This window comes from Blastomyces gilchristii (genome assembly GCF_000003855.2).
Source record: "Blastomyces gilchristii SLH14081 genomic scaffold supercont1.1, whole genome shotgun sequence".
NCBI lineage: Eukaryota > Fungi > Ascomycota > Eurotiomycetes > Onygenales > Ajellomycetaceae > Blastomyces > Blastomyces gilchristii.
In genome coordinates, this window is record NW_003101682.1 from 2,890,321 (window position 1) to 2,911,301 (window position 20,981).

The window sequence follows — 20,981 nt, forward strand, 5'->3', positions numbered from 1 at the left end:
CCCATTCATCCATTATAGAAACAAAGAAAGAAAGAAAAATATTACCCTTAAGAGCATATTAAATTAAAGGCAGGGAATTCGTCAAGGGCTTTTTCAGTTACCTTCAGCAGAGATATCCTGTGCATACTCCATGGTTCATGCATGTATACAACTGGTGCAGACAGGCACATATACCTGCATACATGCATGCAAAGCATGCATATATACAACCATACAACCATCCATCTTGTGCGAATGAATACATCACAATCCATCCCCCTTCTTCACTTTCAACTCTCTGCACATCCCCTTTCCCTTTCCTCTCTTTATTGCCCGGTCAGTAGCTGGTATATGCATATGAGCAGATATGTGTATTGTCAGCAATAACAAATAAAAACCCGAAGTATAAGGAAATAAAAACAAAAGCTATGATTTTCCAATATTCTGATAGTTATACCACTGTTTACACACATATATGCGCACAGAAAAAATAAGATGTTATGACAAAAAACAGGAAGAAATCAAACGGAAAACAACAAATGAACGCCCCCATACAAGAGTTGGAAAAGGGGAAAAAGGGGGGCAAAGAGAGGTGTATATATGTTTTCTTTCGATAAGAAGGACGAAGAGGTTCCCTGTCCCCTCCCTCAACCCATAAATGTCCTGACCCTCCACACACACAAATACACACATATCCACCCCCACCACACGGGCACGTTGATATTTCGATGTGGAAAGGATGAAATAAAAAAAAAATGTAATAAAAAAAAATTAGGGTCAGAAGATAAAATGTAAAAGGACTAGGGAGATATGATAAATGAGAAATTTGAGAATGAATAAGCAAGTAGTGTGGAAGCGGCGTGAAAGTAGATGATGGTATAAGAGGTCGTGTGTGCCCTTTTTTCCCCTTGCTGCACACATTTCCAAGCAGGCACTAGGTAGACAAAGAAAAAACAAGGTCAAAATTCAAAAATATGAAACAAACAATGGGGTTGTGAATTATGTAGGTAGGAATCACCAAAAAGACAAAAAAAAAAAAAAAAAAAAAAAAAAAAAAAAAAAAAGAGGGCAGGGGTGGAAAACAAAATAAGGGCCATATATAAATATTGCCAACCTTTCCATTATCATCACTTGGTTGACTGTCAGCTTTGATTTATCACTAGTGGAGGTGAGGGTGAATCAGAAGCACAATATAAACCTAGCAGCGGGGGGTTACTGTGTTTTGAATAGCTGCTTTCTACTAGGATAGGAGGTGTGTAACAACGGGTGTCGGTAAATAATGGGGTTGGGGGTTTATGTAGACAACTAACTCGTCCGCATCGTCACGCTTCAAATGCCAGAACGCCGGAAACAGTTGTGGGGTAAGGCTCGTAAAGATTCAATCGGAATATAGATTGAGGGAATAGTAGGAGGCGAGGGGGGGTTTAAGCAGGAGCGAAAAACGTATGGATATGCACAGGGAGAACGCGGATTCCAGGGCGAGAAAATCAGTGTTTGCAAATCGAAGAAGGCATTGGTATCTCGGACAGGGGAAAGAAAGCTGATGAGGACGAGCGTATATGTAAGGTTTGAGATTTGGTAAAACAGGAGAAATTTGTTCGCTATTTTGAGAGAATATCTTTGGCGGTAAATTATTGGTTAAATCGATGAGCCAGCTCCTTTGGTCGATTCATTTAATAATGACCACCGTCTGGGTTAGTGACCTAAAGAGAAAAATATGTTAGCATAGGACGACAATGACACGCTAACCACCGTGGTAAGATTTGTAACACCATACTTTCAAAATTCTCCTTGAGAAATCTTGATCGTCAGCGATACTGCCGTTGCTCTGGCGTCGTTGGGACATCATGACTGGATCCAGGCGAGAGTCGGACAATGAAGTATGTTGAGAAGAGCCCGGTTTCCCTCCAGAGACGAAACTGCTAATCGTTGCATTGCGACGATATTCCTCTTCCACGGCCTTGCGCTTCTTGTATTTCATGAAGAAGAATCCACCACCGATTAGGGCACCTAGAGCAACGACACCCACGACCACGCCAGCGGCGATACCGGCTTTGTTTGGACCATTTCCGGAATCACTATCAGCGGTGACAACGACGGTAGGTCCTCCATTCTTGGAGGTGGAGGAAGTTTGGGTACTGCTAGAGCTGTCCGCTGTTGTAGATTTTCCTCCAAGCACTGGGATGAATCTCTCCTGCATGAAGCCAGTAAGGAGTACATGAAATGCCTCCTCTCCTCCGCCTGAGCTAATCAGTTTTTTGATATCCAAAAATAATTAAAAATAAAAAATAAAAATAAAATAAAAATAAAAATAAAATAAAATATGTGGGTGAAATGGGATAACCTACATGTATCAGAGGGCCATCCATCGCATGGCGAATTGCATGCAGACATCTTCGTCTTGTCTGACTCTCGTGGTATTTGATCTCCACAGTAACAATTGGAGCCGCTGAAAAGCGCCATCACGGGCTTTTGACTTCTGACGCATATTTGCTGACAGTGTCCAGTTGACTGCCACGTATATTCACCAAAATCCTCCAGTGGCTTGCTGGACTTGTAGCAGCCTTTGTCGACGGTCTTGTTCACTTGTATTTGTGGTTCTTTTGTCACTTGGCGGACAACGCGGACTGGATCGGTAGTGCCCATACCAATAAGCACGGCCAGAAGGAGGCCCTGATATATGAACTTCATTTTTGTTATGTCGAGAGGTGGTCCGAGTGTTGGGACGAAGAGAAAAGAAACAATGACGGAAAATAGAATGCTGGAAATAGAGGCCCTTAATGGTTTATTGGAGGTTGTTTCCAATACTGGAGTCCTGGGGTGTCGAACGAGAGGGCCAGCAACGAGTTCACGAATATATTTTCCCACCTATTGTTTCTCTCGAAAAGAAACCCCGTTTCTCGAAGTCTAGTTCACCAGGGACAGACGTTTCCTTTTCCTCCGTATTAAATGGATCCTCCCCTAGTCATCCACCATTGACGCGATTGTTGATCCTTGAGGGACAGACACTGACAAAGGGAGATGAGTCTAAACGGCAATCCGGGTCAGAAGGGAAGCTCGATAGTAGAGTGTAGTCGTAAACAAAAGATGACAATAACAACAGCGATAATAATGATGAATAATTATACCCTGTTTTGATGAAGGATGGATGGATGGATGGATGGATGGATGGATGGAATGCAGCGTGTATTTGAGGAGTGGGGAAGACGAAACGGACTCACCCCCTGATCCTTCCTGTGGAACGTTTGTGTTCGTTTAGTTGGGAGTCAAAAAAGGGAAAGGTGAAAAAATATAAACTCGAAATCAAGACGAATAGAATAATGCAGCGAGCAGAAGGATCGTAAAAGGACTACAGCAGCCGATGAAAAGCTCACAAAAGACCGGATGCTTGGGGGGGGGGGAGGGGGGTGGTGTGGTGTGAGATGGGAAAGGTAACGAGCGTGGGAAAGACGACAGACGGGAAGAAGAGAAGGGAGAAGAAGACGACGACGGACGATGTTGTTGATGTGGGTTGGGCGAAGAAGAACTTTTGGGCGACGACGAACGGACCTGGCTTGTCTGCAGGTACCGGTACGGTATGTATGTATGTATGTATGTATGTATGTATGTATGTATGTATGTATGGGTGTATGGATTGTACGCACGGGTCAGGTAACATGTACTGTACCCAGGGTTGTTTGTTGGCTGCGGAAACGTATCGACACTGTTCTCTCCAAGACCCCAGATTTCCAGCTTGCAAAATACGCTTATTTACGCGGGTACCTGGCGTACCAGGATTACAGTACCAAGATCCAGATCTTAGTCAGCGACTGGCCAACCAACCTAACCCGCATCCGAACTAAACTACGGAGTACTCCGTACCATAATAGTAATAATTATAATAATTACTCCACGCGGTGGTGCGGTGGTGCGGTGGTTGATCTCCATCACAAGCTCATAGCAAGAAATCAACTAACAATCTGCAAGTTAGTCTCGTGTTCACTGTCTTTGTTTAGCCTGCCGTAGGCAGAAAAAAACAACCTCTTGCCCCTCAAACATGAAACCACAACTTAAGGCGGACTTATCTCTCAAAGAAAGATAGATTCAACCTGACCCCTTGCCAGCTCATGTACTCCGTACATGTATGTTACATACATGTACAAAGCATTATTATTATTGACAATCATGCCTCTCTTCAAGTAATGCATCAGTGCATGAGCATCATGGATCTTAATCAGATCTGATAAAAAAAAAAGAATATGTGATCTTTTGTGCAGTAGAACTACAGTTATATTCTTCACACTCACTGATGTTTTCCATCTTATCTGTGACATCTCTTTTGTTGATCTCTAAAAGAAAATTAGACAAAGCAAGAAAATATCACAACTGAAATCAAAGTGATCAATGCTGTTATTATTTTCTCAGACAAAAACTGTCTCTTCACACTTCAAAAACAATCCAATCACAGGCTTGAAGAATGACTTGTTATGAAACAATCTTCATCAATGTCACTTCTTTTTTCAAGCTGCTCATGATTTGTCACCTCTCACAAGGAGAAACAAACTATATATTGCAGTATTTTCTCTTCCTTTTGAAAATTTTTGTTGGACATATTCATATGTAGATATATATAAAGTGCCAAGCTGACTGAGATCTCAAGAAATACAAGTCAAGATATCACACCTGGAAAAATTGAAGATCAGCAATATTCTTCATAAAAATCACACGCAAGGGCGAAAAAAAAAGAAAAGAGAAGAGAAGAGAAGAGAAGAGAAGAAAAGAAGCAGCATTGGGCAAACACCACATCTTCTCTCAATCTTGGAATTATTTCCAGGGCGGGCTTCATTATTATCATTCTGAGGCGACGCCGGCCCTTTGAACAACAAGGTGGCTGAGTTGGCTCCATTCGCATCAACCCGTTGCAAATGCCCCCCTGACTAACTCGAAGCAACCAACAAAAAACCCTCAACTAGCTCCACTCAAGGCTCGGCCCTAAACTCAAAAGGAACCAAGCCGGCAAAATGGACATTCTCTTTTTCTCACCCACCCATCCTTGTTAGTAAAACTTGTTACTTGTGATGATGCAACCACATGATGGCAAGCGAATTATTAAACAAGTGGGAACAGGTTTGCCTGTTCGCGGCCGAAACATTTCGAGGGACGAGTCTAGTACAAGCGTACTCCGTACATGTACACAATAGGCTGGCACCGCCACAATTTGCCCTCCTGGTTTGACGAGCCCTTGTGCAGCGTAATTTCAGCGGCTTTTTGATGGTTGTTATTTACATATATCGCTGGCTGGTGTGAAACATACACACGGAGAGAGATCTTGATGTTTATAGAATATCAGAGCACGTTCTGTCTGTTCTGCATGTTTATAAGATATCTGTAGATATATTATTCTGCAGTCTGCGAGAAAAAGATATTAAATTGTTCTATTTATTATACATACTGTTACGGGCAACAGTCAGGAAAATTTCGAAATAAAATCGTCAAACAGTTAAGTTCTTCGTATGGTATGGATCTGTACTCCGTACATGCTTTCAATCTGCTTTACATACAATACCCAATACCACCGGCGGTGTATCACACTCCCTCGGACAAATTTCAACTAAAACCAACTGATTCGTTTGAGCACATACAGAGTACTCCGTACAACAACACACATAGGGAAGGGTTATTCTTTTCTTTTTTTATATGTTTACTCAAGCAGAGAAGTTATTCATGATTGCTAATAGCACATTGATATCTATTTATTAGTTATTCCAGTAAATGGGAATTTTTACTCCTGGTGTCAAGAGAGTCTACAACTTATGCTTATGGATAATTCATCTTGCCATGAGTTGAGTTGATTAAGAAAATGAAAATGAAAAAAGAAAGAAAAGAGAAAGAAAATGAGTTAGAATTTCAATTTCTAAGACTGCAAGAGCACTCTAGAGAAAGAGTGTTAGTATGCTTTCAATCTGTTGCAATTATAGCTCAATAACCGCTTCCTCTCTCTTCATATCTCTATTTTGCATGAATGAGCTTCTTTCTACTCTTGAAGTTGATCTTTCTTTTACAGCCACTGAATCTTAATGTGTATGAATCTCTTCTCTTTCTATTGAATGCTGGTGAGCTTATCATGAATATAGCAACTGCTGCTAATTTACTCAGATGCTGTTGACAGTTCAAACTGCAGAGTCAAAAGAAATTGGAATCTTGATTACTCTTATTATGATCTCATCACTCACTATAGAGTAACTCTACTATGTTAATACTTTTCACACTTTCCTCTTACTCTTCTTTTATAGTATAAACTCAAGCCGTTGCATTCATTTCTTTCTTGCTGGATATGTCTGGTATCAGGCGGAGAAAGAACTCTCTGCCTTGAGTCAATGATACGAATATCTATAGTTAACTACAGATCTACTATGGTAGATATGAAATTGTGTCATTGCTATACCAGTGCCCCAGTGAACTGATTCTTGCGATTAAACAGTCTATAGCTATAGATAGACATTTCTCGGCTTTACAGAGCAACTATAATGCAACCATTTGATTCTAATCTCAGTACTGATAGAGTAATAACCAGAGCTCTCCATACTTTCTATACTTGATGCAAATGGGCTGCAGTTAAGATCACTGGCTGTCATTCCTCTTCTAAGTCTACCTTAGCTGGGGATTCCCCAAACTGTTATTAAAATACTATAGTAAACTGAAGAATTGCGAGTTTCTTTTATACGCCGTTGAAATTTCTGCTGTAGAAGTCCTGTGGATAGGGGAAGTTCAAAACCGCCCGAGCGTATGATTATTTATCACTTCATTTGGCCATATTTGAAAGGCCCCCTGTAGCCTTGGATTCCTGGGTAGCTAGCTACTGCATACATGGTGATACCATTTTGTTCTGGCCATCGGAGCATATGCTGTTGTAAGTACATTATGAAAACACATGCCCAGCTAGGGCAGAGGCAAAAGAGAAATATTCATTTATCTAGAGATGCTGGGGATATGATTCAGAAATCGGCCGTTTGCCTATTTCCTTTGTCCTTTCAACGTGCTATCCCAAAAAAAAAAAAAAAAAAAAAAAAAAAAAAAAAAAAAAAAAAGGCATACAGACAGTAGCAGTTAGGTATTTGATATAAAAATATAAATAAAGCTCAATGTAAATACAAACACACAAAAGGCCAACGTATCCCACCAGTTTTGTCTTTATTTATGAAAAAAATGAAAAGATGAAAAGATGAAAAGGAAGTCAGCATAAAATGATTGTTGCCAATCCCTTCCCGTGAGGTCGCGCTAATCTCTCATCTTATATTCACCGGATGTACTCTCCCACCCATACTCAACCCTTCCCCATTTCCCTTTCCTGCGCCACTCCTTCCATTTTATCCCCTATTTTACTTCACTCATTGACCCCTTTAAGGCTTGGGAATATGTATCGTCCTGCTCACCATCAAGCAACCATGTATAGCGAACAGGGCAACAGCCGGGTGGAATTCCAGCATAGAGCCAGCCCCCATTACGCCGAACGGTATCTCCTCCAAAATCCAATCCTGCGACACCCAATACGCCATCAGCGCCACAATCCCCAACGTCGTCGGGATCGGCGTGCCTTCAAAATATTGTGATTTTCCTGATCCGTCCTTCGGGAGCGTGGCCACGGTGACGTTGAAGCGGGCAAGGCGGGTAAGGCCGCACAGCACGAAGAAGGTGAGAAATACATGGTCGAGAGGAGTGCGCATGCCGATTGCGAAGGCGGTGGCAGCCGGTGCAACGCCGAAGGAGATCTGGGGAAAGGGGGCAGGGAAAAAAAATAAGTTTTCAGGTTATTTACAGGAGGGATGTTAACGATGGGTTTGGGATCCTTATTACCAGATCAGCTAGCGAATCGAGCTCTTGGCCCATCAGTGATGACTTTTCCCGCCATCGGGCGATTTTGCCGTCCATGAAGTCGAAGAAGAGGCCAAAGGGCATAAATGATAGCGCTATCCATAGATCTCTGTACGCTGTCGGGTCGCCGAGACAATATCGCATCGACGAGAAGACGGACATGACTATAAAGAATAAAAGTGTTAGGGAAGGACATTTGCACTCATATGTGTTTGTTCAAGTTCGGGATATTGACTTTCCTCCGCAGAATCCTATATTGAGAGTAAAAACTCGTTAGAATATGAGCGACGAACAGAACTAGAAAGCATAGAGAGACGACTCACCATTCAATTCCGTAACAAGGTCCGCCAGGTGCAATGCTCTATATATATTGAAAAATAAATCCCATTAATAACTTTTGTTGCTTCAAGAATGAGTGGGCAAAATGATAATTTCACCGGTCTTGGAACTGACCTGACCAAGCTGAAATGGCCCGCATCAGCCGAGAGCAGCATTTTCTGCTTGTCTTGCACTGGAGAAAGACGTTAGCTGCATGCTATCGACAAACAGCAGATCCAGGGGATACAATATAAGCTCTCACCGCGGTCCTTTCTGCTTGAGTCGGCGTTGGCGCCTTCACTGCCAGCTGGGCTGGGGGCGGCAGAGCTTCTTCTCGACATAAAGAGGGGTATTATTTGATTATGGTATCAGAAAATAATAAACTACCCAAGATAGCAAGAAAATAATATAATATGTGGTTGAGCGTTGAGAGTGGGAGGATGGGAGGAGGGAACGAGAATAAAATTTGTATTGCCATCAAGAAGTTGTTGAGGTTCGCAGGAACCAAGCATTGGGATATTTATTTCGTCATATTGATTGGGATCTCACCGCAAGCTTGGAACTCAAAAAAGCCTGCACAAGAACCAGAACGAGAATTACCCACCTCCATCATTCTTGGCCTCGATTTACACTAATGGAGAGTTAAATAACAGTGTTTCATGATCGATATGATCCCATTAGTTCACCCAGAAGAAATGTACAGAATATCGTGACTTTTCGAAAAACGGAACATCTAGTCCTACAATAAATGCCACAATGCCTTTATGAAGTAGAAAATAAAGGCAGTTTATTTTTTAAATTATGCAGAACAAAGTAGCAGTTTGGTAAATTGATAACCTCCGTTGAGAGCTCCCAAAACGCCAATGAAAAAAATAAAAACCTCTAGAACTTCCGCCCGCCGAAACCACCGCGAGACCCGCCCCTGGAACCACCGCGGGGTGTAAATCCTCCCCTTCCACCGCGAGGGGCTCCTCTTCCTACGCCTCCGCCCCGTCCTCGTGGCGCACCTCTTCCTCCACGAGGGGCTCCGCGCCCGCCGCGACCACCACGGGCTGCGCCTCGGCCAGCACCACTGGCCTTCTTTGGTTTTGGGGCACCTAGATAGAATAAGAAACTATTCGCGACGCAGAAATATGTAAACACAGGGTTGTATTGGTTTACCTGGAGGTGGTTTTGGTTTAGGCAAGAACCTGGAAAGAAGAGAAAAGATATATTAGTGGATCTGTGCTCGTGGGAAAATTGTCGGAGTATTGGGGAGAGAAATAGGGCATCCCGCATACTTCTCTAATGGCAGCAATTTATCTCCTCCAATGTAGAACTTGTCTCCCGATTTGAATGAAGTTGCGACGATTCCTTCCTGGGGCTTTATGGTGAAGTAGACTTGGTTGATAGGACCTAGAACTTCATCGACTTTTCCAACGGGAGTCTAACGTACACGCAACACACAGATATTAGCAATGTATGTTTACCCCTCTAACAGGAAATCTTAGGCCTGTCGATTTATGCGGACCTTATTTTCCAAATATATCGGTGCATTGAAGTAGGGAATTTTTGGGTTGATGGACTCGCAAACCATCTCTCCTTCGCAGGCGTGCACGAAAGAACCCATCTCTGTCCACAGGTCAGTTTACAGCGCAGCGTGGAACATGATTATCAGACATAAGGCTCACCCAAAACAGTAGCTGGAGGGCCGAATGAGGGTTGGAAGCCTCCTCCTCGTCCTGCGAAATAAAAAGTCAGATTCATTTATGATTTCGAGATCTAGGGCTGCGGTTTGCAAAAGTTGACCCACCACCACGTCCACCGAAGCCTGAGCTGCCCCGATTGGCGCCAGTAGCAAAGCCACCGCGGCCTCGACTGCCTCCTCTGAAAGACATGGTTGCGGGCGTTTGAATTGATGATGGGAGAAAAGCAGCGCTGTCCAGGGCGTTTTCCAGCAGCGCAGCTTCTTTATCTTATTTCGCCGACAAAATTCGTGGGAGCAAAAAAGTGACCACGTGACTCACCGCCTTCAAATAATTGCTTTTTTTGCACAGTCAAGGTTGAGCGAGTATAGAGTGAGTTGGAGTGACCACGATAGACGGATAATTGATTGTGGAAGATTTAATTGCGGAATCTCCCGTTGAGCGTCATAATGGGTGGAGAATCCGCCAACATATCAAGTTCTGCGAACCAGCAACAGAGCCTCCCTCACAGACCGGCCATGGAGGCTTCTAACCCCTCCGTCTCAAGTGCCCCGCCTCCGCAAAAAGCTGCAAAAGCGAAACCGAAAAAGCCTGAACCTGCTGCAGAAGTGCCTCTACCAGATTTTATTATAGAGCGAAATAAGCTTTTCGAAGAACTTAAGCAGAAGCATGATGAAGAATTAAAGCATAAGCCCCGCTTCGATATCACTGTTACGATCGACATTGGAGACTCGAATCCCTCCACCGTCATTGGCAAGGCGTGGGAAACCACGCCAGGCTCGTTCCTACGTGATATACCCAAGGAGATCAGTTCTACTGTGGTGATTGCGAAACTGGATGGGAAGGAACTGTGGGACCTGGATAGGCCGTTGGAGAGAGATTGCAGGGTCACTTTTTTGCCCTTTGATTCCGTTGAGGGAAGAGAGGTTTTCTGGCATTCTAGCGCTCACGTCCTGGGAGAGGCTTGCGAATGTCATTATGGATGTTTGCTTTCCCATGGTCCGCCAACGCCTCAAGGGTTTTTCTACGATATGGCCTTGGAGTCAGGGTAGGTCTTTACCCCTCGTCCCTGCCTCGTCCATTTTTGGGGACTTTGACTAAGCTTAAAGCAATATTGTAGTCATGTTGTGAAGGAAGGCGACTGGCCAGCGCTTGATGCAAAAGCAGCCCGTATTTTCAAGGAAAAGCAACCTTTTGACAGACTGGAAGTCTCGAAAGAGGATCTGAAGAAAATGTTCGCATATAGCAAATATAAATTGCACTACATTAATAATCTCGTTGAAGGGGAGAGTAGTACAGTTTATCGATGCGGTACCCTCGTCGACCTTTGCAGAGGGCCTCATATCCAACATACGGGCAAAATTAAGATTATGAAGATTATGCAGGTATGTATACAGATCCGTAATGCCAGCCGGTTTCATAACTCAGATGTTAATATCTTCTCAAGAACTCCGCTGCCTATTTCTTGGGTGATCAATCCAATGATGCTCTACAGCGGATACGTGGTGTAGCATTCCCCGATAAGAAGCAAATGCAAGAGCATCTGAAATTCCTCGAAGAAGCTGAAAAGCGGAATCACCTGAGAATTGGAAAGGATCAGGATTTGTTTTTCTTCGACGAGGTTTCCCCGGGGTGCCCATTTTTGCTTCCTAATGGCACAAAAATTTTCAACGCCTTGCAAAAGCTTTTGCGGTCTGAGTATCTTAAGCGCGGTTATCAGGAGGTTCAATCGCCAAACATGTACGATGTTGGCATCTGGCGTCAATCCGGACATTGGCAACATTACAAGGACGACATGTTTAAGCTTGATATCGAGAAAAGAACGTGGGCATTGAAACCCATGAATTGCCCCGGACACGCGATCATGTTCGGACACAAAGAACGAAGCTATCGAGAACTACCCATTCGGATGGCAGATTTCGGCGTGCTGCATCGAAATGAAGCATCTGGTGCTCTACACGGGCTCACGAGGGTGCGGAAGTTCCAACAGGACGACACCCATATATTTTGTACTGAGGATCAGGTGAATTCTATACATTTATCCCTTTTTTGTCGTGGTTGTTTAACTAATTGCAGGTAATAGATTATGAAAGAGATTGATGGCCTTTTTGACTTCCTCCGTGCCATATATGGATTATTTGGCTTCAGCTTTAAGTTGAAACTATCCACAAGGCCGGAGAAGTATATGGGGAAGATCGAGACATGGAATTACGCCGAGGATCAATTACGTGCTGCTTTGACTAAATTTAAGGGCAATGACTGGGAAGTTGAAGAGGGTGATGGCGCCTTCTATGGACCCAAAATTGACATCACAATCCAAGACGCGTTGAAGAGAGAGTTCCAGTGTGCCACCATCCAGCTGGACTATCAAATGCCAGTGAACTTTAAACTGGAGTACATGACTGGCGAGACGGGAGCCAAAGCGAAGCCTACAGAGAAACCGGCCGAAAACCCCGACGAAAAGCCAGCAGGTGATGCTGCTAAACCAGATGCTCCTCCCACCAACAGCGACGAGCCAGGCCCAGGCCGCGCCCGCCCCGTTGTTATCCATAGAGCGATAATTGGTAGCTTCGAGCGGTTCTTTGGTATTATCATCGAGCATTTCGGCGGCAAGTGGCCGTTCTGGCTGAGCCCGCGCCAAATCTTGATCGTACCCGTCATGCCCGCTATCAACGACTATGTCGAGGAGCTGCAGCAGATTCTCAAGGGAGACAAATTAAACGTCGACATTGATATTAGCGGTAATACGATGCAGAAGAAAATCCGCACAGGCCAGATCGCGCAGTATAACTTCATCTTCGGTAAGCAATGGCTTTTCCTTCTCCCGTTTAATGATGCTTCGATAGCCTCTCTCCCCATCGTGACCCGAACCACCGTAGTTATACTAATCGTAATAATTTTTTTCGAATAATCTAGTTGTCGGTGCCCAAGAAAAGTCAACACGCACTGTTAACATTCGCAACCGCGATGATCCTAGCTCTCAAGCGAAAGGCAGCCTTGTTCCCTTAGAGGAAGCCCGGGTCAAGCTACGTGCTCTCCGTAAAGAACGCCGCCTTGTGAACGAACTTTAGATAGACTTAATGAAGTGTCAAAAGACAAAATCAGAAATAAATCTCATTTAGTAAGAGGTCTCTCTAGGTGCTAATTTCGTTTTTTCTTTTCTTTCTTTCCTGCTTCGTTTCCCATGCCTTATTTACCAGTTCTCGGTTTCGTTCAGTTTCCACTCAATACTTAGCAATGAAAAGAGCCGGTCATGGTTTCAAATAAATCTGTCAGGAAGAAAATATATGATCATAGAAGGGAGAAGGAAATAATGGTAGACGGGCGGGTATATAGACAGAACGAAAGACAAGACAAGTCATGGAAAGGCTGATTTTAAACTGCCCCGACAGGAAGCATGTTCTCTCCATGATTTCGTGAAGTAGAATTTTCACATACGGACATCAAGTGCTAGGTAACATAATTGAAACTTCTCGTACCAACTGGGACTTGTTAACTTGACAGTTAACATCACGGTATGCCTTGACCGTAGCTCGTACGGATTCTGTGCTTTCTTTTGTATCTAATATATTGCAATTCACTGGCCCACCATTGTCCATCTCATCTTCTCATCTAAAATCTTGAGGTAGAACAAGGATGGGTCAGCTCTCGTTCGGCAAACAATAATTAAGTTGTGCTGGATACGATTGCATTCTCTCTGCCAGGGGCGTAATTCCCGAGAAATCTTCTAAGTCTATAGAATTCACCTAAATCAGGAAGTGCAGTCAGAACTGGTAGTGGCCACATCCTTCTTCTCCCTACTACGACCTTCGATGATGTAGAACGTTAGGATGCTCCGCTGTATGTATATATATGAACGTGAGCTCCCCGTGAACTAGAGGGTGCCTCTTTTGGCTTCCCCATACCATCAGCAGGTGATTTTGGTATCGTAAACAATTTTATATGGCTGCCAGGATATACTGTGTAGTGAACTACCAAATTCCCTCTGCCCTCTTTGGACGATGCGTTCGAGAACTCACCATTCCACGTCAAGCATCAGGCAGGTATATTTGTTTTCCTCCAAATTGACTCATTCTCTACCGTCATAAATGTCACGGAGCTGCCCTGAACAAAATTGTGGTTGGATAGAAAGTGGCTCTAGCGCGGTGTTATGGGGAGCCGGACACGGCTTTTTCAAGTTCAGTTCCGGCCGATGAACCTGCAATCTGTTCTTCCTTGACTGTTTCATTGCAAAATTGATAACCGGTTCGTTCATCGCTAATCAGGGGAATTGGGCCAAGCCGACCAGAACCCCCCTCGGGTCGATCATTTGTCAAGAATATGTCCCCAGGAACCCTGGTAGCGATGATGAGCCTCGCCAAAGACAATATTGCGGATCTGCGATTGCTGATAGCACGGGATATTATTCAACATCCGCCCCGAGCGCCTTTTAAGTCTGACCGACTTTTGGAGGGGCGGAAATTTTTGGTTCCTTCAATCCTGTCTCCTTGTTTGCCAGCATCAACCTTCCGAGCCTGATAACGATTGGCAAAGGGAAAGAGGAAGAGGAAGACAAAAGAAAATAATAATGACGACCAATTGAAATGGTCAAGCGATCCTGGCGGTGTCGTCCGTCCGTGACAAAGGCTTCGCTCGCATCCATGGCCTGATTCGGATCTTGACTCGAATACGCAGTAACTCCAAATGTGAACGAAGAACGCTGCTGCCTAAGGATACTACGAGCAATTTATATAAGTTAAAGGGCGGAATATGCAACTGTTCCAAGGTTGTTCCAACTTCTTATTGGGCGGCCAAGCCCAAGGTCCACCATAGTGCTAGATGGGAGTGCCCCTGGCTGTTCCGGGTTAGCGACCGTATGATCCTTGATGGGGTTAAGAATCTTGGAGGTTTCCATCGCCTGCCCAGGCCGCTAACTACCAGTTCCACCGGCGACGGGGTGAGCGAGTGTGCGGAGCGCGCGGAGCCCGACCTGCGGGGACCGCTGCGTCGTGATCGTAAACCTGCCCCACGAAAACCAAGGGATTTTGAGCTAAGATGCTTGCTTCGTTCAGACAACATGAGCGGTCTTTGCAAGCACGTCAAGGAAAGGGTGCTAATCCTCATCACGGTGAGTCCTGCCCATCTATCATTGAGAGGATTGTGTTACGGGAACGATCAACTTCTTGCAGGCCCAGCAGGGCTGTTCAGAAACTACAAACGGCTTTCAGGATGAATCTCAGATCCCCAGGATCGAGGCGGAGTTAGTCGATTTTCGAAACTTTAGAGACACTGCCCGTTCTGAAATGCCCGCCCATGTCAACAATAATGCTGCCATAAGGGCAGCAAAAAGTAAGCGATGCTACGAGCAAGGTGGAATATTCCATTTCTGAAAACGAATCAATGGATTTAAATTTGAAAGGAGGACCGTCAGAGTCAGACGCCAATGGGACTCTCGCATACGATTGTGACAACTTTCCAGTCTGGCAGGATCCAAGCCCTAAATTTTCGTGCAGATACCAAAAAGGGATGCCGCAGAGGAGCAGCCACAGATATCGAGCGAGCTCCGCCAGCGTCCTACCTCAAAGAGAATAAATTATGGGGCGCAAAATAGCAAACTCCTTGTCATTAATATATTGGGAAGTGCCCTGTTCGATTCGTAAGTTATGAGTCACGGATGGAATATCAAAGCCATCTGCACTTTAAAGTTAACTAACCTTGGCTTGTGCTTTGGCCGCCCTTCCCCATTCCATTGATGCTTCGTAAAATTACGCGTATAACTAACTCTAGATTGACAGAACCATGAAAGACAACGTCGGTCGGTTGCTTCTTATTGTTCGAGATATCAGCTTTTCTTTGGCCGCCCACTCAGACTTGCTTGCCCCACCAACGGCCTAGCTTGAAGTGATGAAATCCATCGAGATATGGTTGCCTGCTGGCCATGAGATCCTGGCCCCCTCCATCGTCGCAGACAAAGGCGGCGACAGAGGAGGCACAATGGTGATACCTGGTTTCATCAGTTTAAATACCTCTCCCACGTCAGCCTCCACTAGCTAAACTGGAATTCCTAAACGAACGCAGTGGGTGAAATTCTTCCAATGGTGGCCATTTACCGTACCCGCAGGTGTGGTATGTTACCTTGTATGGAGACGATGTCGTATTGGGTGATCCGCTAGTGTAGATCTGAGAGACTAACTGCCGAAGGAACTTTTGTTGGCCTTGGCCCCAATTCCAAACAAGTCATTTCTTGAGGGCTTTAAATTTTTGTAGGGAATCGATAGGATTCCCTGATCCTTCTACTTGAGAATACCTTTGGGAGCTGTGTTAATGATGGATGACGGAGATCTATTGCTGACAAGTAATTTTTACAACTCGAGCGGAAGTACTCCGTAAAGTTACTGAAACCCGGGATGTTGCTCCCTGTGATCCGGCCTTGTAATTTCTGAGGGCTTGGGGCTTAGCTCTGGGGCGAGGCCGAGCTGTGGCTTGACCATCATCGACTGCCATCGCAGTTCTGATTTATGTTATTGCTCGGGTATCCATACTTTTTCGGAGTGACCGTCGTTGGACCAGTCCATGGATCCATTTCTATCAGGATAGCAACATCGTTCTCCTCACGTCGTTTGTAAGGCGCTTGAAGTATCCGTATCTGGGTTACTGCAGAGCAGGGATGATGCTGCTTTAAAGTCCAATAATGCCCTAGAAGAAGCATCAGCCATTGACGGACATTTCATTGTTTCCGTCAGCCATACGCTAGGAAGCACTATCAGAGGAACCACGATACATGTTTTTGGGGCTGCTTTTCTGGAGCGAGCCTGATAAAATTCACGACCTCGGTTTCAAACCGACCAGCAGCGGATAATGAGACCAAACAAAGAAGAATTCCGGCAACAAATATGATTGACAGACTTGGAGATACGTGTCGTTTGGTGGAGGTTGGCGGGCGGGCGGGCGGGCGGGCGCTGGCGGTCGGGTCGGTGATGACAAATCGCCGGTGCTTGGGTGCAGTGCGCGGGTCTAGCCTGTTTGGGCCTGGCGCCATCCCTCGGTAACTTCACTGTGCAAAGCGGGAAAAAGCAAAGAAACCGCTCTTGCTCTCTGGGATCCTCTTCTTCTTAGCTCTAGTGGTTGCAGTCCGTCCAGTCCGTTCCCTGTGGCTTCTTCATGTCTTCTTCTCTGGGCCCATATTAACCCCGGGGAGGCACCTTTCATGCTCTCGCTCGCATCCAGTGCGATTCCATTTTGCCGCCACGGCCTGCCGTTCATACAAACCTCAAGACCACCAAATTAGGAAACATCTTGGGTCCAACACCGAACCCATCTGCCAGACTGCCACCGTCCATGTGCTGTCAGACGAGGGAGCGAGAGTTAACTACATTTACTTATATCATTATTAAGCAGCATCCTATTCCCCTCCGCCGCCCTCCTCGTCTTTTGGCTTTCTGCACCGACTGTTCCTGGCCACAGCATCAAACGAACACTCCACCTTGATCCCTCCGCTTTCGCTATTCACCGCGAACCCAGTTTTGGTCCCGGAGCTAACTATCGCTGCGTGGGGATACCTTAACTGCCCCCGTCACGCCGGACGTTCGATTTTCCTTCCCGTTCGGACCAGGGCTTGGAGATACCGCCACGCCCTCATCAGCTCCTTGCTCTAGAAAAATGGATAATCTTGGTGGAGGAGATGCAGATAGCATGGGATTTGACATGAACATGGTGGTCAATCAACCTCCACAGATATTCGGGGCATACAATCCTGATGGTTCGCCCATAACACCATCACTTCCAGGACCAGTATTCTCCGAAGACCACTTGACGAGCAATATGGAGGAGAGCAACGATGCTAAGAGACGGAGAATTGCAAGAGTATGTCTGGAAACGTAGCACTATTTCTAGCTGTCATTGGGCATTTGCTGATTGATGGTCTTAGGCGTGTGATATGTGCCGAAAAAAGAAGATTAAATGCGATGGGAAGATGCCAAAATGTTCCCACTGTATAAATTATAAAACGGAGTGCATCTTCACTCAAGTGGAGAAGAAACGCAATCCACCCAAAGGGTAGAGTTGATCGCACCCAAACAACTTTACAACACTCACTAATACTTATTTATAGGGCCAAATATATCGAAGGGCTGGAAAATCGATTGGGCCGGATGGAATCCTTACTACGTCTATCCGGATTGTTAACGGAAGCAGACGCTGGTAAAACAGATCTTAGCGCACTGGAAAGACGGCTTGCAGATAAGTCATCTCAGCCTAGTGGCTTATCATCCAAGCCATCGACAGCATCGTTTGGTTTTAATCAAACAAACCAACCATCGCCCACTACTTCTACACCACATGCAGATTTTCACACCAGCCCCAAGACTCCGGCCACTTCACCAGACTCCCAAAAGGAGACAGAGGAGTTAGATTCGCTGTCAGATATGATGTGCTCCTTGGTCACCAACAATTGCGGGGAGACCCGATATATTGGTAAAATCCCTCAAATTTTCAGTGATCATAATATAAGTCGAAGTCAAGTTAACCGGTTGCAGGATCATCATCTGGCTTCTCAATATTCTCACCGAAAGGTATCCAATGGGTCAACGAGAAAACGGGGGATTCCTCGTTTCAGGACATGATTTCATCTGCATATGTAGATGACAATAAATGGATATATTGGAAGCCGGAGATTTTCAGTGATATATTTGCTCGTCGTGTTTTCAAACCATTGCCTCCCCGGGAGGAAGCTTTATCCCTCTTTAAAGATTACTTCGAGAACTTTAATTGCGTCTTTCCTCTCTTTCACGAACCCACCTTTATGCATCTGGTCGAACGGCAATATTCCCGCGATCCTTACGAGGGCTCTGGATGGTGGGCTAGTATGAATGTCGTTTTGGCTATAGCTCACAGACTACGAATTATGAGTAACTTGGTACCCCAGGAGGAGGATAAAAAATCTTGGCTGTATTTGAAAAATGCGATGGGTGTTTTGACGGAATTGACTATGCGAAACACTGATCTCCTGAGCGTGCAAGCCTTGCTTGGAATGGTAAGTTTGGTTCAATAGTGCCAATAATCAGACCCAGCACTGCACTAAACTGGAGAATGGGCGCGGTATCTAACAATTACAGTCACTTTTCCTACAAGGAACTCCTAACCCACAACCGACATTTTTCCTAGTTGCTGCAGCAATCCGCCTCTCGCATAGTATAGGTCTGCATAAGCGCGGTTCTGGATTTGGCTTGAATCCCATTGAACTCGAACAGCGAAAGCGAGTTTTTTGGATCGCATACATACTAGACAAGGAGTATGGATTTCCCGCCTGCAGTTTTTTCCTTTCCTCTTGTCTTGTCTCTTCTTTTTTTGTAGACGCTCATTATGAGTGTTTGGACAATTGCTAACACTATGTAGTATATGTCTTCGATCCGGGAGGCCTCCGGTGCAGGATGACGACGATATGAATGTCGAGCTTCCTAGTGAAGACCCCCCAGATAATATTGGAAATGTTCCACTCTCTGATGGCAAGGGAAAACTAAATCTTTTCCGATTGATGTGCATTTTTGCAACAATCGAGAGTAAAGTATATAAACAGCTCTATTCAACCAAAGCCTCCCGACAATCAGACGGCGAGCTTCTCAATACGATTGGCGAACTTGATCGAGAACTTGAAGAGTGGAAAGACAGCATACCACTTGATTTCCGACCTGAACATGAGATAAAAGCCACCCACCGCCCGTTAATTCTTCATATAGTGGTGCTACACTTCGCTTATTACAACTGTCTGACCACAATTCACCGAATGTCTGTTCACCATGGATACTGGACGAGCCGCCTATCGAATTATGCAATCCAGGGTCTGAACGCGAGGCCGTTGAACCCACGTGTGTTCTCTTCCGCTGTTCTTTGTGTTTCTGCTGCTCGTGCCTCTATACATTTGATCAAATATATACCCCAAGGCGACTTTGCCTGTGTTTGGTAAGTAGACTCCGAAATCTACAACCTTATTGTGTGGGGTATGCATGGCTTACTTCCATACGTTTAGGTTAATTCTTTACTTCCCAATTTCTGCATTGGTCACGCTGTTTGCCAATATACTTCAAAACCCACAAGATGCCCGTGCGCGATCTGATGTGAAGCTAATGGGACTTGTGGTAAATTTTCTTTCGATGCTGGTTGCTGACGAATCCAATGGAAGTGTTAGACGTATGCTTGGAGTTTGCTCTGAATTTGAAAGGATTGCAAAGGTTGTGTTGGAGAGGGCTGAAAAGGAAACACAGTCAAAGCGCAAGCGAAGGGCTGGAGGCGATGAGAACAACGACGATGACGTGCCTGTTCAAACCCCTAGCACTGGTCAGCAGGCCAGAGCCGCGCCGGATGTCCAACCGGTTAATGTCACACCTAAAGCATCGTTGCCCCCACAACACTTTCAAGCGAACCCAAGCACTCGGCAAACAAACCAAGTGGACGGGAATTTCTACTTCAACCAAACTGTGAGTATGGAGCAAGGAGCATCAACACCAGCATCGACGACCACAGCAACACCGACGGCCGCGTCGACAACGACTGGAACTCAGTTCGGACATGGATATGACGAGAACTTTTCTTCTGAAATGTTGACACCCAACCAGGTGAATCCAAATGCGTTCAACAGCGGCAGCCCGTCTTTCTCCAACCCTTGTGCAATGCCCATAGATCTCTCGTCCTTTCAGCAACCATTTGTGCCCCAGGAACTCTGGCAGATGCCAATGACATTAGAATGGGACTGGGCGGACGTGCCTGCTAACTTTCCATTCGTAAGCGGAGAGGAGCATCAGGCGTAGTTGACATACATTTGTCAACTTAAGACGACGTTTGCTGCGGGCGAAAGGTGTGTCTGAGGCTGAGTAGGAATGGAAACGAATGCGAGCGACTTTAATATATGGCAAGATGGAACAACGGACTCTTTTCTACTACCCTTTTTTTGAAATAATATGATAGCCCCGGACAAGGGAGGCTTTTCTGGCGTTTTGGGGGGCCCCACTCCGCCGTCTACATTTTGATGAAGGGATTTTATTTTCTGAGACGGGTTTAGAGGCTAGCGGAGTTGGGGCGTATTGGGAATATCTGTAAATGTATAATATATAGCTAAATATCCGCCCGCATCATGACCAATGCACTTCTTTTTCTTTTTCTTTTTCTTCTTTCTGT

At 45.1% G+C, this 20,981-nt stretch overlaps 8 protein-coding genes across 8 annotated transcripts; 4 read left to right on the top strand and 4 right to left on the bottom strand.

Moving 5' to 3' along the window:
- Positions 1–1,043: 1,043 nt before the first annotated feature.
- Positions 1,044–3,586, bottom strand: BDBG_00386 (WSC domain-containing protein). The gene is made up of 4 exons (XM_031719862.1): positions 3,201–3,586; positions 2,328–3,006; positions 1,757–2,220; positions 1,044–1,682 (listed from the first exon to the last, which is right to left on the bottom strand). The coding sequence occupies exons 2-4, from the start codon at positions 2,668–2,670 to the stop codon at positions 1,653–1,655; spliced, it is 837 nt and encodes a 278-aa protein (XP_031575772.1). The 5' UTR covers positions 2,671–3,006; positions 3,201–3,586; the 3' UTR covers positions 1,044–1,652.
- On the top strand, positions 3,402–3,821 carry BDBG_00387 (uncharacterized protein; the record flags this gene model as incomplete). The annotated part of the gene is made up of 2 exons (XM_031719863.1): positions 3,402–3,554; positions 3,651–3,821. The coding sequence occupies 2 exons, from the start codon at positions 3,402–3,404 to the stop codon at positions 3,819–3,821; spliced, it is 324 nt and encodes a 107-aa protein (XP_031575773.1).
- Positions 3,822–7,358: 3,537 nt separating this feature from the next.
- On the bottom strand, positions 7,359–8,489 carry BDBG_00388 (H/ACA ribonucleoprotein complex subunit 1; the record flags this gene model as incomplete). Its single annotated transcript, XM_002629096.2, has 5 exons — positions 7,359–7,727; positions 7,813–7,994; positions 8,154–8,191; positions 8,284–8,341; positions 8,411–8,489. The coding sequence occupies 5 exons, from the start codon at positions 8,487–8,489 to the stop codon at positions 7,359–7,361; spliced, it is 726 nt and encodes a 241-aa protein (XP_002629142.1).
- A 208-nt stretch (positions 8,490–8,697) lies between these two features.
- BDBG_00389 (H/ACA ribonucleoprotein complex subunit 1) lies at positions 8,698–11,029 on the bottom strand. The gene is made up of 6 exons (XM_002629097.2): positions 9,941–11,029; positions 9,819–9,869; positions 9,659–9,759; positions 9,429–9,574; positions 9,310–9,338; positions 8,698–9,245 (listed from the first exon to the last, which is right to left on the bottom strand). Exons 1-6 carry the CDS (start codon positions 10,023–10,025, stop codon positions 9,031–9,033), a joined length of 627 nt encoding a protein of 208 aa, XP_002629143.1. The 5' UTR covers positions 10,026–11,029; the 3' UTR covers positions 8,698–9,030.
- Positions 10,186–13,509, top strand: BDBG_00390 (threonyl-tRNA synthetase). The gene is made up of 5 exons (XM_002629098.2): positions 10,186–10,881; positions 10,954–11,218; positions 11,281–11,856; positions 11,917–12,634; positions 12,750–13,509. Exons 1-5 carry the CDS (start codon positions 10,283–10,285, stop codon positions 12,902–12,904), a joined length of 2,313 nt encoding a protein of 770 aa, XP_002629144.2. The 5' UTR covers positions 10,186–10,282; the 3' UTR covers positions 12,905–13,509.
- Positions 12,008–17,152, bottom strand: BDBG_00392 (uncharacterized protein; the record flags this gene model as incomplete). Its single annotated transcript, XM_031719865.1, has 4 exons — positions 12,008–15,816; positions 16,355–16,508; positions 16,659–16,831; positions 17,082–17,152. 4 exons carry the CDS (start codon positions 17,150–17,152, stop codon positions 15,678–15,680), a joined length of 537 nt encoding a protein of 178 aa, XP_031575775.1. The 3' UTR covers positions 12,008–15,677.
- BDBG_00391 (uncharacterized protein) lies at positions 14,154–15,202 on the top strand (the record flags this gene model as incomplete). The annotated part of the gene is made up of 3 exons (XM_031719864.1): positions 14,154–14,266; positions 14,508–14,940; positions 15,002–15,202. 3 exons carry the CDS (start codon positions 14,154–14,156, stop codon positions 15,200–15,202), a joined length of 747 nt encoding a protein of 248 aa, XP_031575774.1.
- On the top strand, positions 15,452–20,956 carry BDBG_00393 (fungal specific transcription factor domain-containing protein). Its single transcript, XM_031719866.1, has 9 exons — positions 15,452–15,468; positions 15,608–15,938; positions 16,014–17,675; positions 17,740–17,867; positions 17,923–18,284; positions 18,347–18,843; positions 18,926–19,101; positions 19,206–19,769; positions 19,837–20,956. The coding sequence occupies exons 3-9, from the start codon at positions 17,472–17,474 to the stop codon at positions 20,612–20,614; spliced, it is 2,709 nt and encodes a 902-aa protein (XP_031575776.1). The 5' UTR covers positions 15,452–15,468; positions 15,608–15,938; positions 16,014–17,471; the 3' UTR covers positions 20,615–20,956.
- The last annotated feature ends 25 nt before the right edge of the window (positions 20,957–20,981 follow it).

What these genes read in the sequence shown, in the direction of transcription:
- BDBG_00386 (XM_031719862.1), bottom strand. Translation starts at nt 2,670, where the DNA reads ATGAAGTTCATATATCAGGGCCTCCTTCTGGCCGTGCTTATTGGTATG. An exon ending in TGGATGGCCCTCTGATACAT is followed by an intron (nt 2,221 to 2,327) that starts GTAGGTTATCCC and finishes TGATTAGCTCAG; the next exon opens with GCGGAGGAGAGGAGGCATTT. An exon ending in TCTCAAGGAGAATTTTGAAA is followed by an intron (nt 1,683 to 1,756) that starts GTATGGTGTTAC and finishes TTTTCTCTTTAG; the next exon opens with GTCACTAACCCAGACGGTGG.
- BDBG_00389 (XM_002629097.2), bottom strand. Translation starts at nt 10,025, where the DNA reads ATGTCTTTCAGAGGAGGCAGTCGAGGCCGCGGTGGCTTTGCTACTGGC. An exon ending in AGGCTTCGGTGGACGTGGTG is followed by an intron (nt 9,870 to 9,940) that starts GTGGGTCAACTT and finishes TTTATTTCGCAG; the next exon opens with GACGAGGAGGAGGCTTCCAA. An exon ending in CCCTCCAGCTACTGTTTTGG is followed by an intron (nt 9,760 to 9,818) that starts GTGAGCCTTATG and finishes ACCTGTGGACAG; the next exon opens with AGATGGGTTCTTTCGTGCAC.
- BDBG_00390 (XM_002629098.2), top strand. Translation starts at nt 10,283, where the DNA reads ATGGGTGGAGAATCCGCCAACATATCAAGTTCTGCGAACCAGCAACAG. An exon ending in GATATGGCCTTGGAGTCAGG is followed by an intron (nt 10,882 to 10,953) that starts GTAGGTCTTTAC and finishes GCAATATTGTAG; the next exon opens with TCATGTTGTGAAGGAAGGCG. An exon ending in GCAGTATAACTTCATCTTCG is followed by an intron (nt 12,635 to 12,749) that starts GTAAGCAATGGC and finishes CGAATAATCTAG; the next exon opens with TTGTCGGTGCCCAAGAAAAG.
- BDBG_00393 (XM_031719866.1), top strand. Translation starts at nt 17,472, where the DNA reads ATGGATAATCTTGGTGGAGGAGATGCAGATAGCATGGGATTTGACATG. An exon ending in CGGGGAGACCCGATATATTG is followed by an intron (nt 18,285 to 18,346) that starts GTAAAATCCCTC and finishes AACCGGTTGCAG; the next exon opens with GATCATCATCTGGCTTCTCA. An exon ending in GGCGACTTTGCCTGTGTTTG is followed by an intron (nt 19,770 to 19,836) that starts GTAAGTAGACTC and finishes CCATACGTTTAG; the next exon opens with GTTAATTCTTTACTTCCCAA.